Consider the following 13,446-nt stretch of genomic DNA (forward strand, 5'->3'; position numbering starts at 1 on the left):
GAGTGCTCTGGATGGCACTGCATGGAGAATTGATATCTGCTCTGGAGCCCAAGCAGGAAAGCTGGGGAAAATTCAGTTCCTGCAGAAGTGAAATATCCCCTTCTGCTAGGATTTCTGGTGAAATCTGTTTGAAAGTTCACTTTGGAAATGCTTTCTGGGAGGCTGAATGAATGCCTTGTTTCTTCTTAGATTATTCCTGGAAAATACAGCTGCACAACTTTTACAGAAATTCACATCTTTTAGTTATCTTGCTATACAAATCAATATCTAAATCATTCAGCACTTCTGAACAAAAATATTTCATTCAGATTACATGGACAGGTCATTGGCTCTCACCAACCCATTTCCCAGGTGTCACTATCAGGCCACGTCTTACATAGAAAGGGAAAGCATGTTTTAGTTAACATACAGCAGTGCCTGAGAAACTGTATCAGGTGAAACCCTCTTCTGAAAGGAGAATGGGAGGGAAAGGATCATTTTAAGGGATATTTCTATTGATTGTTTAACCTTGAGATGTCGCCACTGAAAAAAGGAACATCATATCTGGTAAACTTAATTTTGTCAGGTAAGAGTGCAAACAAAAGCACTATATATTGCTGCTCTGGTCTGTGCAATGAAACAAAACAAATGCCACATCCCTCCTTTTTAGCACTGAGTACAGCAGCAGATGGTGCATGGTGTTGCCTGCTCTGCGGGCACTGCTTCTGGAGAAGGTGATGGGTGAGCCACAACTGTGCCTAGTGCTGTTTTATTTCTAGATGTTAATTGCAAGGCATGAGGAAGCACAATTGGGCTCTGAACCTGCTGGCTTTGGAGGTGGGTATTGGGAGGGTGAGATCAGCTGCTGCGTTGGCCTCATGTGCTGGGTGAGAGCTGCAGGAGAGCATCCTGATCACAGACCCCAGGGGAAATCAGGCACACAGTCATTTCCTCAACAGTGGAAAGGATACATGACAGCAATTGGGCACTAGAATGCATTGCATTTGCATAAATTAACATTACATATCTAAGTTCTGTTGAACAGTCTATCTGCGTTGCAATAAGTTGTTGATGGATCAGCTGTTGTCCACTTAGAGAAAGCAGACCTTTATGATCTGCAAGTTCTCTTATCTGAACAAGGGTTCTTGTAGGAAAGGTTGTTTGCGTGCAAGAGAGTTGTGTAACGTACCAACCCTTGGGCTTTCCAGTGATCAAGCTGGAGGCAGAGCATGGCCTCAGCAATGACATCTTGCTCCACCCAACCCAGTCCCTTTGGCTCTGGTATTTGCCCACTGTGCCATGAAGCATCCTCTGAGGATTGTAGGAGAACATATCCGGCTGTTGGCTTTTTTTTAGATCTCAGAAGTTCATTTCCCTTCTTTCCAATTTAACTTTGCATTTTGCACAGTCATTGGCAGTCATTGAATGCAGTGTGGTCATCTCCATATTGGAAAATAATTACAATAACAGATCTTGTTTTGCTGTATGAGACCTTCCACCGCCGAATCTAATTACTGCTGATACTTTATGAGCTCCTCCAGCACAAGATAATTGCTGCTTTCTCTTCTTATGAACAAGAAATAATCAGTTGTCTTTTAAGGTGAGAAATACAAACAGCAATTAAATGCCACGGTTATTGGCCCCTCTGAGAGCACAAGGCACCTCTCATCAGGAGTATGGCATAAAGGAAGTCAGGCTTTGTCTATATTGTTTGCAGAGTACTGTAATGAACAGGGGAGAGAGGGAGAGAATTAGGAACATTTCCAACTGCTCCCATTGGGCACCAACACCTCTCTGGGTGCAGCTGCAGTGCACTGCTGTGTGTGCTGTGAGTCTGCACGGCTCTAACAAACCTGCAGCCAAAGGGTTGTGCAGGGCGAATGTCACAAAGTCTCTGCATTCTTGAACATTTCTGTGAAAACATGTCCAGCATTAAGGCATTGCTACACGTAATTAAAGTTGCCAGGACGCCTCTGCTATCTTAGTACTGAAGATGTGTTTCTCTCCCACCTAAACCAGCTTATTTCCTGTCTTTTCTTTCTGTCTTTATTTTTTTCCCCAGTTCTTTCCTTGAACAAAGTGCCTGTTTTTTTGAATAATTCATTGATCAGGTTTGTACCACTTTGTTCACAAAATCACTGCAGGGGCTGATGCTTTTCATGAAATCCTTATTTGCCAGCTCCTTGCTTGCCTTCCCAAAGCAGCGAGGAGCAGCACAGCTTGGTTGACAATAGGTAACAGCGAAGTGCTGGGGCTGCCCTCCTCCTGCCTGATTGTAGACATCTGTCCATCTGTCTACCTTCACCCAAGGGGCCTCACAGCCTCCGATGGGTCAGAGCCCATGTGCATGGTGCTCTGCATCCCCCAACCCCTTCCCACTGATCTCTCAGAGTGTGACATCTCAGGGTTAGGCAAATAACCTTCAGACTTTGCAATTAGGGCAGGTGAATCCTGCCCCAGGTTATTGAATCAAGGGGGGAGAACAGTGCTCTGATGAAGGCAGTGAATTGGGATTATGAATAAGGTTCTGCAACAGATCTCTTGTGCAAGTTGATACCCTTATGCTCCCATTCCTAATATACAAGCAGGGGATGAGACATCCTCCTCTTTTAACGTGGAGGAAAGTATTAGTCATATGTATTCAACTCTCATTCAGAAGCAATGGTGGAAGGCAATACCAACAGTAAGTGGAGTGCATTACTGAGATTTCTATTAGCGTGGTAACATGTATTTGAAACATCGTTGGCAGATCTGACTGCCAGAAAATTTACTAATAATGAATATAAATGAAGCATGAATAGAGCTAGCAACTTAATTAGGAAAAAAAAATGAACTACTGCAGTTGTTTTTTTTTTCTTACTCTCATCATGTCTGGTAAAAATTCACAAACATTTCAGACAGATCAGTGTCTGGTCAAAAGTGTTTGTCTTTCATTTATTACAGAAAGACATTAATGAGTGAAACGTGGATCTGCCCTTCCCATGTGACCCTCACAAACATCTAAAGGGATGGATTACAGTAGAGCAAAGAAATCAGGCTCGGAAATGGGAAACTGCAATTTTTATGAAGAAGACATGGTCTTTGGAGTGTACAAAACACATCCAAAATGCATCATGAGATCTCTGATTTTGTGCTGGAATGAATAAGCAGTCCTCTTTTTTTAACCTCCAGTCCTTCAAACACACAGTGCTGTAGCTCCTAACCCAGGTTGTTCATGCATGGCTGTATGTGAACACTGCCCTGCCAAGGAGCAGGGCAGAACCAGACACTCACGCGCTTGGTGTAGTCCATTGCCTTCAGAATGGAGAGGTTCAGAGTCTCCAGTGAGGCCAGGACATCTTCGTAGTCTCCCATGTGATCAGCAAAATAGTCTGGGGAAAGAGGACATGATGGGAAGAGTGAATGTACCTTAAATTCAAGTCTACATGACACAGCAATGTCTATTTATTGAAGGAAAGGAAAATCAGAGGGTGATTCAAGGTGTGTTTTCACTCCCTTGGCCCTGATCCTAAGACACAACTTGCCCTGAAGGGATGAGAAGGGTTCGAGTGAAGGTTGGGTTATGGTAAAACAGAGTAGTAACACAGAGCAGCTGCCGTCAAAAATGACACTTTATTTCTTTCCCCACTTCTGTATTTGAACAATTTTGTTTCTCTTCCTCTTGTTTCCAAACAGAGAGAGAGATCTCAAGGGAAATTCCTTTGACAGCCAAAGCATCCAAATGACAAACAGATTTGTCCCAGCAAGGACCTGGCCAGACATCCTCCCCCTGCATCCCCATCCCATTCACAGCCCCACATCACAGTTACACTGTGTCCCCACGTAGCCAAGGGCTCCAGCACCACTAACCACGATGTGGTTTCGTTTGTGAGCTATGGAGTCCTGAAAGCCAGTGTTTGCAGTGACAACAGTGTGGGGAAGCTCAGGCACCAAATGAACCCCTTTGGGTACAACTGACATGCGTGGCAGCTGAAAGCTGTTCCTTGGCACCACCAGTGCTGCTCCCTTGCCCTCAGATTGAGGATTCACACTGCGGTGATACCTCTACTGAATGCAACAAGAAATACATTCCAGGAAGCGATCCCACTAATTAGGTTCTCTTGGTTTAATTAGCGGTGCCTATAGCTGCTTACAGCCCTCGACATATCCAAGGGGAAGAAGATTTTGGCAGAGACAGGAATGTCACAACGTAATTGACAGCAGCTGTTTGCTGCTCTGCTCTGAGCCAAGCAGCATGTTCTCATTGCAGTGTGCTTCTTTTTGTTGTTCCTCTTATTATTAGTTTACTTGGGAAAAAAAAAAAAAAAAGAGCATACATTTTTAAAGGCAGAGGAAAACTCTTCTTATAAATCCTGAAATAAAAAGTATTTTTCAGGACAGATAAGCTTCTGTGGGCAGAGCATGGCTCTTGAGAGCACCAACAATGTGAAAGCAGAGTGGTGTTGACTTTTGCAGCCTCCAGCTATGCACTTATACACCCTTAGCTTTATTCATTCACGGAGCACACAAGGGCAGCTCCTTCTGCCCTACACAGCACTGCTCCTGGTCCTGCACATCTGTGGGAGACAATGGGATGCTTTGGGGTCTGCATTGCCCACCATGGGATGATGTACATCTCCACTTCCAGAGCATGGCTTGTGTTGCTGGTCTGTTTGCTGTTGCAGTATCAGTGCATTTTATTTAAATTGGAGGTATATTTGCAATTGGATGACTCTACCTTTGAGTCCAAGGTGTGCTCAGCTCTGCAAGCTGCCCTGTCACTGGAAGCTCTCTTGGGTCAGGGAGCTCCGCAAGCTGCCCAACCTGCCACCAACCCTGAGAGACATCGCAGCTTCCACTGTTGCCAGACTGAGGCCTTATACTTAAAATAATTCTTGGAAGAGCACCAAATACACCAGAAGTGGTGGGCAGTGGTAGGTATGCAGCAGATAATGCATCTAGGCTGGACCTTGAACCTTTCCCTTGCTTCCCACAGGAGCCAATGGTTCATCTCCTTCCTTTCCTGGCAGCTTCCTTTCCTGCAGAGGTGTGGGACAAACATGATTATGGTCTTTAATTTGTGATTCAAGGGATGTGCACCAAGAATCACCTTGGTCAGCCTGCTATGAGACACAGAATTCTGCCCAAGGATAAACACATTATTGCTTTTATACACCACACTCTTGCTTTTTCCTCCTGTCTAAGAGGGAATTGGTCCAGGGATATGGTGGAGTCAGCGTCCCTGGAGATGGTCAAGAAAAGGGTAGATGGCACACTGAGTGATGTCTAGTGGTATGGCGGTGACGGGTTGATGGTTGGACAAGATGATCTTTCCAACCTTAATGATTCTATGGCTGGAGTTGATGTTGGCTTTTAATAGCTTTCATGCACCCTTCCAAAGCGCTGTGTGTAGGTTTATACTCACCACACAGCTCCTTCGTGTCCACATTGCTGGAAGAGGAGAGAACAGCCAGGGAAGGGAGAAGGAAAAAAAAAAAGAGAGAGAAAAAAGAATTTAATGTACAGGAGGCAAGAGATATGCTCAGGTTTCTTTTGGGGTGAGCACAGAAATGGATCAGCCCCAGGAACTGCCTGCTGAAACCAAAGCCATTAGTAGCAGAACACCTCCTGTGGTCCCATTTGCTTCAAATTAAAGTTTTCTAATTCTACTTTTCTAAATGAACAGTTCTCCTGGCTCTGCCCGGCACCCATCCAGGTCCTCCTTCAAATGAAATTATGCAGTTTCTTAACATCTGAACATTTGGTTTACTTAATGACATCCCAGCAGACAACCCTGAGAAATAAGGATTTGCAGCAAGCTCTTCGCACCTCTGATCCCCACGCAATTATTTACACAGTTTAGGCTGGAGAGGAGCCTGGAATGATCTCATAATAGAATTATGTTTTATCAATCCATTAATGTTCTGGGAAGTCAGCTCCTTAACTCAGCCCTGCTCTGATCTGTCAACGTAAGAGGGTTATGGAAAGAGATGCTCTAAATCCTGCTCTTGATGGCAGCAGCCACCCCAGATCCTCCTGGAGCAATGTGTCTGGGCTCTTCCCACCCTCCATGGTCTCAAGTTCTCCTGTAACAAACAAATAGTGCATCCCAAACTGGAGACATTACGGAGAAAAACCCATCATTCTATCCCTGAGGTCTTACATTACAGTAAATATCTCTTGCTTCCAAAAATGATCTTTTACTTCCTTTCCTCCTGCTATCATATTATTTATCTTAACTGTGCTTGAATTTTAAGTTGGCAAGGAAGCTGCTTTTAATTTTAAGCAATCTTGCATTACGAAGAAGCCTAATTAAAGAAATTATTGAAGTCACATTCAGACTTTAAAAAAATATGCTCAGATGAAGGAGAAATCAAGACATACACAAGGATGGCCCATGGCGTTTCCCAGGACATTCCCATCCCACAGGAGAACACATATCAGAGCTGTTACAGCCTCGTCAGGTCACCGTTAGGATTTATCACCAACATCAGCCCTGCACAGATGCACAGCTCCAGAATGGTTTACAAGATGCTCCTGTAGGTCACTGCCTCAGTAATGAACGGGGCTATCTGGATTTCTGCAAGGCACGTGACATGCTTCCGCACAACATCCTTATATCTAAATTGGAGAGATATGGGTTTGAAGGCTGGGCTATTCAGTGGATAAGGAATTGGTTGGAGGGTTGCAGCTAGACGGCTGTTGCTAACAGCTCTGTGTCCAGGTGGAGGTCAGACATGGGCTTTTTTCCCCATACTGGAGGCCACCTCTATCTGGATCCTTTGCAAAACAAAACCTTTTCCTTAATTGAAACAGAAAATCAAGAAAATCTAAGTCTTTCTGGTTTCAGGCATTTCTCTCTGTTTTCCAATTGGTGAGGCTGCACCAGGGGGCAGAATGGCCTTGCACCACCAAGCTTACCGGGATGTCTGCCCTTTGAGATCTCTTTCCAAAGCAAAGCTGTACCTGGGAGAACCTTTGTGTCCCTGGGACCTAATTAGGAGCCAAATGTGAGAGTTCAGCTCACAGCCTCCAGCATCTCTGCTGAACAATCCAAGCCATGAACACGTTTGGTCATCAAAGGAAATGTTTATTGCTCACTGTTTATGGCTCACTTTCACTCAAAAACATGCTGTGATAATTCAAACAGATAAATGTATTGGCAACAAGGAAACAGTTTTCCCTGTTGGTTTACATCCATTCCAAAAAGAAAAAAAGAAAAGAAAAGAAAAGAAAAGAAAAGAAAAGAAAAGAAAAGAAAAGAAAAGAAAAGAAAAGAAAAGAAAAGAAAAGAAAAGAAAAGAAAAGAAAAGAAAAGAAAAGAAAAGAAAAGAAAAGAAAAGAAAAGAAAAAAGAAAAAAAGAAAAAGAAAAGAAAAGAAAAGAAAAGAAGAAAGAAAAGAAAAGAAAAGAAAAGAAAAGAAAAGAAAAGAAAAGAAAAGAAAAGAAAAGAAAAGAAAAGAAAAGAAAAGAAAAGAAAAGAAAAGAAAAGAAAAGAAAAGAAAAGAAAAGAAAAGAAAAGAAAAGAAAAGAAAAGAAAAGAAAAGAAAAGAAAAGAAAAGAAAAGAAAAGAAAAGAAAAGAAAAGAAAAGAAAAGAAAAGTCACGGAAGTGTGATACCCTGCCTTCCTTGGTTTCAGCTCAGCTAACAGAGATGTCTCAGGCAGCACAACCAGAAACATAATGGGAATTCAGAAGTTGTACATACATCAAAGTCTCATCTTCACAGCACATTTCTAATGCAAATAGCTGCTGGATGGGCTGCTCAAACACCACTCAACACCTGAGTCACTTCTGCTGCAGATAAAAACCCCTCTGCTGGGGCAGATGAAAGGGCTGTGTCAGCAACTGCATGGGTTAATTGTTCAGCAGCACCGAAAACTGAGATTTTCTGAAATAACAGGCTGCTTTCATTTCCACCTCCAATTCACAGCTTTGGGTTTCTGCAAGGCTTTAAACGAGCATGGAAAAAAAAATATCCTCTCGTGTTAACCACCTGCAAATATGATTCTCATTTTGGAGAGACTAAAGAACAACATGTGCGTTGAGAAGCACTGCTACATCTGACCGTGCACCTCCAGTCCCAGCAGGGACAGCACTTGGCAGTCTCCACACCTCAGAAAAGCAAAATATTCACCCACATGCCTAGTAGTAGGTCAGAGGTTGACCATGGGCCAACTGCTGTGGGTGTTACTATTGGCTCTCCGGGGATGGTCTCCTCCCCACTACAGGAAAAACATGGAGGCCCTGGAGTGTGTCCAAAGAAAAGCAACAAAAATGTGAAGGGATTGGAGCACAGTCCTATAGGAATGGCTGAGGGAATGGGATGGTCAGTGTGGAGGAGAGGAGCTCAGGGGAGACTTCATGGCTTTGCAACCCCTGACAGGAGGTTGTGGTGAGGGGGGGTCAGCCTCTGCTCCCAGGTAACAGCAATAGGGTGAGAGGTGGTGGTCTCATATTCAGAGGAGGTTCATGTTGGACATTATGAACAATTTCTGCTCCAAAAGAGCAGTGAGGCAGTGGAACAGCTGTCCAGGGAGGTGGGGGAATCACTGTCCCTGGTGGTGTCCCAGAGCTGTGGGGATGTGGCACCGAGGGATGGGGGCAATGGGCATGGTGGCAGGGGTTGGGATTGGACTTGGGGATCTGAGAGGTCTTTTCCAGCCTTAATGATTCTGTGATTCTATGATTCAATGTGTCCCCCAGCCTTGGAGCCACCATGCAGCCCAGGTTGGGTTCTTTGAGCAAAGCTGCTTGCTGCATCCTTTCTGCCAGGCTGGGAGATGCTGAATTCAGCTTGGGTCAGCACACATTCCTCAACAGTAGGTAGGACATGTGTGTAACTAGAGCTATTTCCACTTTGATTGCAAAGCTGGGAGGCATGATTTGCAGAGCAACAGATCGTAATGCCTGGACCTAGTCCAGACACCAGTTGTGTTGGTGCTGGTGCCATGCCCCATAGCATGTCACAGGGCAGCTCCCACGTCAGTGATTATGGATGTCAGGGGAAATCTCTTCCCCAAGCAATGACCTGCAATGCAATTGCATTTGGCTTGCAGCATTAATAAACCTCATAAAAATGAACTGGAGAGTCTATAAAACTTGTTGAAGAGAATCTCTGATGTTCAAAATCATCACAGATTAATGTAGAGTGGAACTCCCTGGGTCTGGAAAAGTGAAAATTCTTTTACAAGGATTGCTCATGTTTCCTTGGAGGCTCGCTCCATCCATGCAGCCCATGCCCCCGTGTCCCTTCCACGGCAAGTGAGGGCTGAGCATCACCAGCACAAGGCTGGGCACAGTGCAGATAGTGTGTTCTGGCAGCAATGCTGCTTCTCCTGCTGGTGATAAAACAAACCTGGGCAGCGTTTCAGGGTGGAGAGAATTAATCACCATGCTGTTCCAAACATTCTCATGCAACAGCACAAAGTGTTGTTTCCTTTTCCTTTCAGGGAATCACTGACAAAATATAAAGAACAGTGTTTGCTTAAAGAGTCCTTCCTGCTGCTGCATTTTATGGCCAGGTCAGCTCCTGGCTCCCTCAGCACACTGATATGCAGCCATACACATCCACCAATGGATATGCCAATGCCCTAGTGCCAGCCTGGCTCTGTGCATGCCTCACACAACTTCCCGGCCACAGAACATGATTCCTTACCCAAAACAGCAGATCTGTGTCAGGGTGGTGGAAATAGGGTGGTGAGGACCTCAGCTGCCTTCCCCCCATCCTTGGAAGCGGAAGACAAAGACACCACCTATTCCCAATGCAGTCTGTCTGCCCCATTTAATCTTGGGAGAACCACATTTTCCATGCAGTGAACAAAAACTTCTGCCTCCACTTGGCCACAGACAGCCAGGACCTTCAACCTCCAACCTCTTTCTTGCAAAACTAAAACTCTCAAAACTGTCATAAAAACTCTGAGAAAGAAGAAGGAACACAATAAAATGCCTGCTTACAGTGCAAGTGACGGCTTGGAAAAATAGATTGATGTCACATGCTGATTTACTGAGCCTGATCCTAAGCAGAGCCATCACCTTAAAGAAAACAGACATTTAGTACCACATTGAACTTTCCGAAGTCTCTGTGTGTGCCAAAACTCTAATAAATTGCATGTAAATCCTCCTTTTTTTTTTTTTTTTTTTGGATGGATGACTTCATCTTGAAAACATCACTCTGCGCGCAAGTGCACCAAAGACAAGAGAAGGCAGATTTAATTGTAACCTACAGGTAACTCCCAGGAGGAGGAATGACGCTTTGACACTGATTAAGCCTCGGATTATTCTCCTGTTTGTTTGGCCTTGCTGCAGGGAATGCCTTCCAGCAGAAGTGCCCACACTGAGTAGAGGCTGTGTGTACCCTGCCTGACATGACTGCTCGGCTTCCAGTTGCAGAGGACAGGGAAGGGCTGCGTGTACCCAGCTGATCAAATGAGAGGTTACTCATCCAAGTTTTTACCCTCATATTTTTTTAGCTCAGTGTTCAAACCAAAGCATTAAAAGAAAACCAATTAAATACTCTCCTTATTTTTGGGCAGAGGGGTTCTCTGATTTTGCACAAACTGGTAATGGTACCAGTCAGTCAGCAATCTCTTTTGGGATGAAGAAACACAAAATCACAGAATCACTGAGGCTGGAAAAGACCTCTCAGATCCCCAAGCTCAACCCAGCCCATCCCCACCATGCCGACTGCCCACATCACTCAGTGCCACATCCCCACAGCTCTGGGACACACCCAGGGATGGGGACTCTCCCCCTCCCTGGGCAGCTGTGCCACTGCATCAGTGCTCTTGGGGAGAAGGAATTGTTCCCAGTACCCAACCTGACCCTCAACATGAGGCCATCACTCTCACCCTACTGCTGTTACCTGGGAGCAGAGGCCGACCCCTCCTCCCCACAACCTCCTGTCAGGGGTTGCAGAGCCATGAGCTCTCCCCTGAGCTCCTCTTCTCCACAATGACCCATCCCGTTCTCTCAGTTGCTCCCACAGCACTGTGCTCAGACCTCTCACAGCTCCGCTCCCTTCCCTGGACACACTCCAGGGCCTCCATGTCTTTCCTGTAGTAAGGAGCCCAAGATTGAACATAGCACTCGAGATGTGGCCTCACCAGTAAGAAATACAAAGAGAAACATGCAACACTCTGCCTGTTTCTGCTTGATACATAAGCCAGTACACACCGGATGTGATTTCTTGAGATAAATAGCTCTCATTAACTAATGCAGTGCCACCCACTGCATGCCAGCAGCGCTGCACTCAGCCTTCTCATCTCAGCTGTCTGCAGTCTTATGCTGGCAGTATAATGCAATTTTCCTTGCGTTTTCAGATGTTTTCCTTACTTTCTCAAAACCATGGCTGCAAGGAACAGAGGAAGGACTCTGAACAGCAGAGATGCAGGTTGGGATATGCAGCATACAGCCTGCAGGGAGCCAGCAGGAGAGCAAAGCAAGAACACCCTCCTGGCTTTTTAACCCATATCTTTGTTTCTCATGTGTTTCCTCTCCTGCTACTAAAAAAGGTGATGTAAAGAGCCTCTCTCTTGGTTCAGCCTTTTGGCAGCTGCTGCTCCCCCCAGCAGCAGCCAGATGCCCTCACTCCTTCAGAGAAAGCATGTGGATAAATACACAATGCTGAAGCTTGAACTAAAAAGCTGCAATCTCTCTGAATGCCTGTATGACTCAAACACAAGCAGCTGGTTAGAACCAGATATCTTAGTCACTTCTGTTTTTACGGCAAGATCATGGTGTTTTTCTGTTATCTGGAAAAAGAAACATCTGATGCAGAGCAACCCCACAACATATGAAGAATACAGTCAAGCTCCAGTTTCAGCTGGGAAACTCTGGTTGGTGACACTGTTCATGATGTCAGCACAGCAAACTCAGCCCACAGTCCTCATGCTGCTGCTGTGTTAGCTGGGCTCTGTCATACAGAGGCTGCTTGGAAATGCTGGGAGGCAGCATTAGAGATAGCAACATACACTCAAATGTCTTCTCATATGACCTACTGTGCTGTTTTTCCATCTTCATGTTCCTCCTGAGGACATTCCCAGTGAGCTGAGCAGCAGTGTTGGCACCAAGCATTCATTCACCCCTAGAAGTTCAGCTCAGTGTGGACAACACAAGAAAGTTGTAGTCACAGAGGAGAATGGGCTAGAGCTCAGAAACATCTTGCACAAAGCCTACCAAGTGACCAGGCTGCTGAGAGCCAGAAATGAGAGCCAGACATATAATTTTCATGCAATCATTTTGTCCCTTTCTGAAGGGACTGGAATTGTCTCTTGATAGGTTAATCAAAATTTCAGCTGGTTATGTGAGCTGTAGTTGGTTTCCCAGAGGGCTAATTGAGAACAATATACAGAAATTAAGTTGGTTTCAGTGAGTACATCCATCTTTGCAAATGTGGGCTTTAGCTCCCAGACAAAACCAGCACTACACTGAATCAGGTTTGTAATGCAAACAGACAAGATTAGGGAAGGAAAGACACGAAAAAAGAATCATAATCAACATTCCTTGCCCCGAAAGCAGAAGGGCTTTCTGTTCAGATCTGGGAGGACAGCTCAGCCCCCCTCTGCCTCAGTGCCCCCTCATCAGATGAACACAGACCTCACGCAGGTCTGGGGAAGGCAAAACATGGATGGTAACAGAACCGAGAAACACAACTCCAAGAGCGGGAGAAACCCAGGCTGTTGCGGAATGAGAGGTACCAGAGCTGTCCGTGCACTGGCCGGGCTGTGCGCTTGTCAGGCACAGAATCACAGAATCACAAAATGGCCCAGGTTGAAAGGGATCTCAAGGATCATCAAGCTCCAATCCCCCTGCTGAATGCAGGGCCACCAACCTCCACATTTAATACTAGACCACGCTGCCATCCAACCTGGCCTTGAACACCTCCAGGGATGGGGCATCCACAACTTCTCTGGGCAGCACTCTCATAGTAAAGAACTTCCCTGATATCCAACCTAAATCTTCCCTCCTTCAACTTAAAACCATTTCCCCTTGTCCTGCTATTATCCACCCTTTCAAGGAGTTGACTCCCCTCCTGTTTATAGGCTCCCTTTAGGTACGGAAAGGCTGCAATGAGGTCACCTCGTAGCCTTCTCTTCTCCAAGCTGAACAAGCCCAGCTCCCTCAGCCTGTCTTCAATAGGGCAGGTGCTGCAGCCCTCTGATCATCTTTGTGGCCCTGCTCTGGACCCTCTCCAACAGCTCTCTGTCTTTCTTGTACTGGGGGCCCCAGGCCTGGACGCAGTACTCCACATGGGATCTCACGAGGGCAGAGTAGAGAGGCACAATCATCTCCCTGTCGCTGCTGGCCACCCCTCTTCTGATGGAGCTCAGGATACCATTTGCTCTCTGAGCTGCAAGAGCACACTGCTGGCTCAGATTGAGTTTTTCATCCACCAGGACCCCGAAGTCCTCCTCTGCAGAGCTGCTCTCAAGAACTGCTCCTCCCAGGCTGTAAGGAACCTTGTGTTCCTAAGAGGATGGCCCTTGCAA

At 45.6% G+C, this 13,446-nt stretch overlaps 1 protein-coding gene across 3 annotated transcripts in view; it reads right to left on the reverse strand.

The window, feature by feature from the left end:
* The window catches only part of NECAB2 (N-terminal EF-hand calcium binding protein 2), a 52,066-nt gene that overhangs the window by 8,939 nt on the left and 29,681 nt on the right, over nucleotides 1-13,446 (reverse strand). For 2 of the 3 annotated variants that reach the window (XM_004944143.5, XM_414072.6), the window contains exons 4-5: nucleotides 5,384-5,409; nucleotides 3,253-3,350 (exon numbers count right to left, since the gene is read on the reverse strand). In XM_004944143.5, the coding sequence (XP_004944200.1) occupies nucleotides 3,253-3,350; nucleotides 5,384-5,409 (124 nt within the window). The remainder of the gene's footprint in view (nucleotides 1-3,252; nucleotides 3,351-5,383; nucleotides 5,410-13,446) is intronic. The other variant, XM_040646039.2, reaches the window with a different exon arrangement.

This window comes from Gallus gallus, chromosome 11 (assembly GCF_016699485.2).
Source record: "Gallus gallus isolate bGalGal1 chromosome 11, bGalGal1.mat.broiler.GRCg7b, whole genome shotgun sequence".
NCBI classification, from domain to species: domain Eukaryota; kingdom Metazoa; phylum Chordata; class Aves; order Galliformes; family Phasianidae; genus Gallus; species Gallus gallus.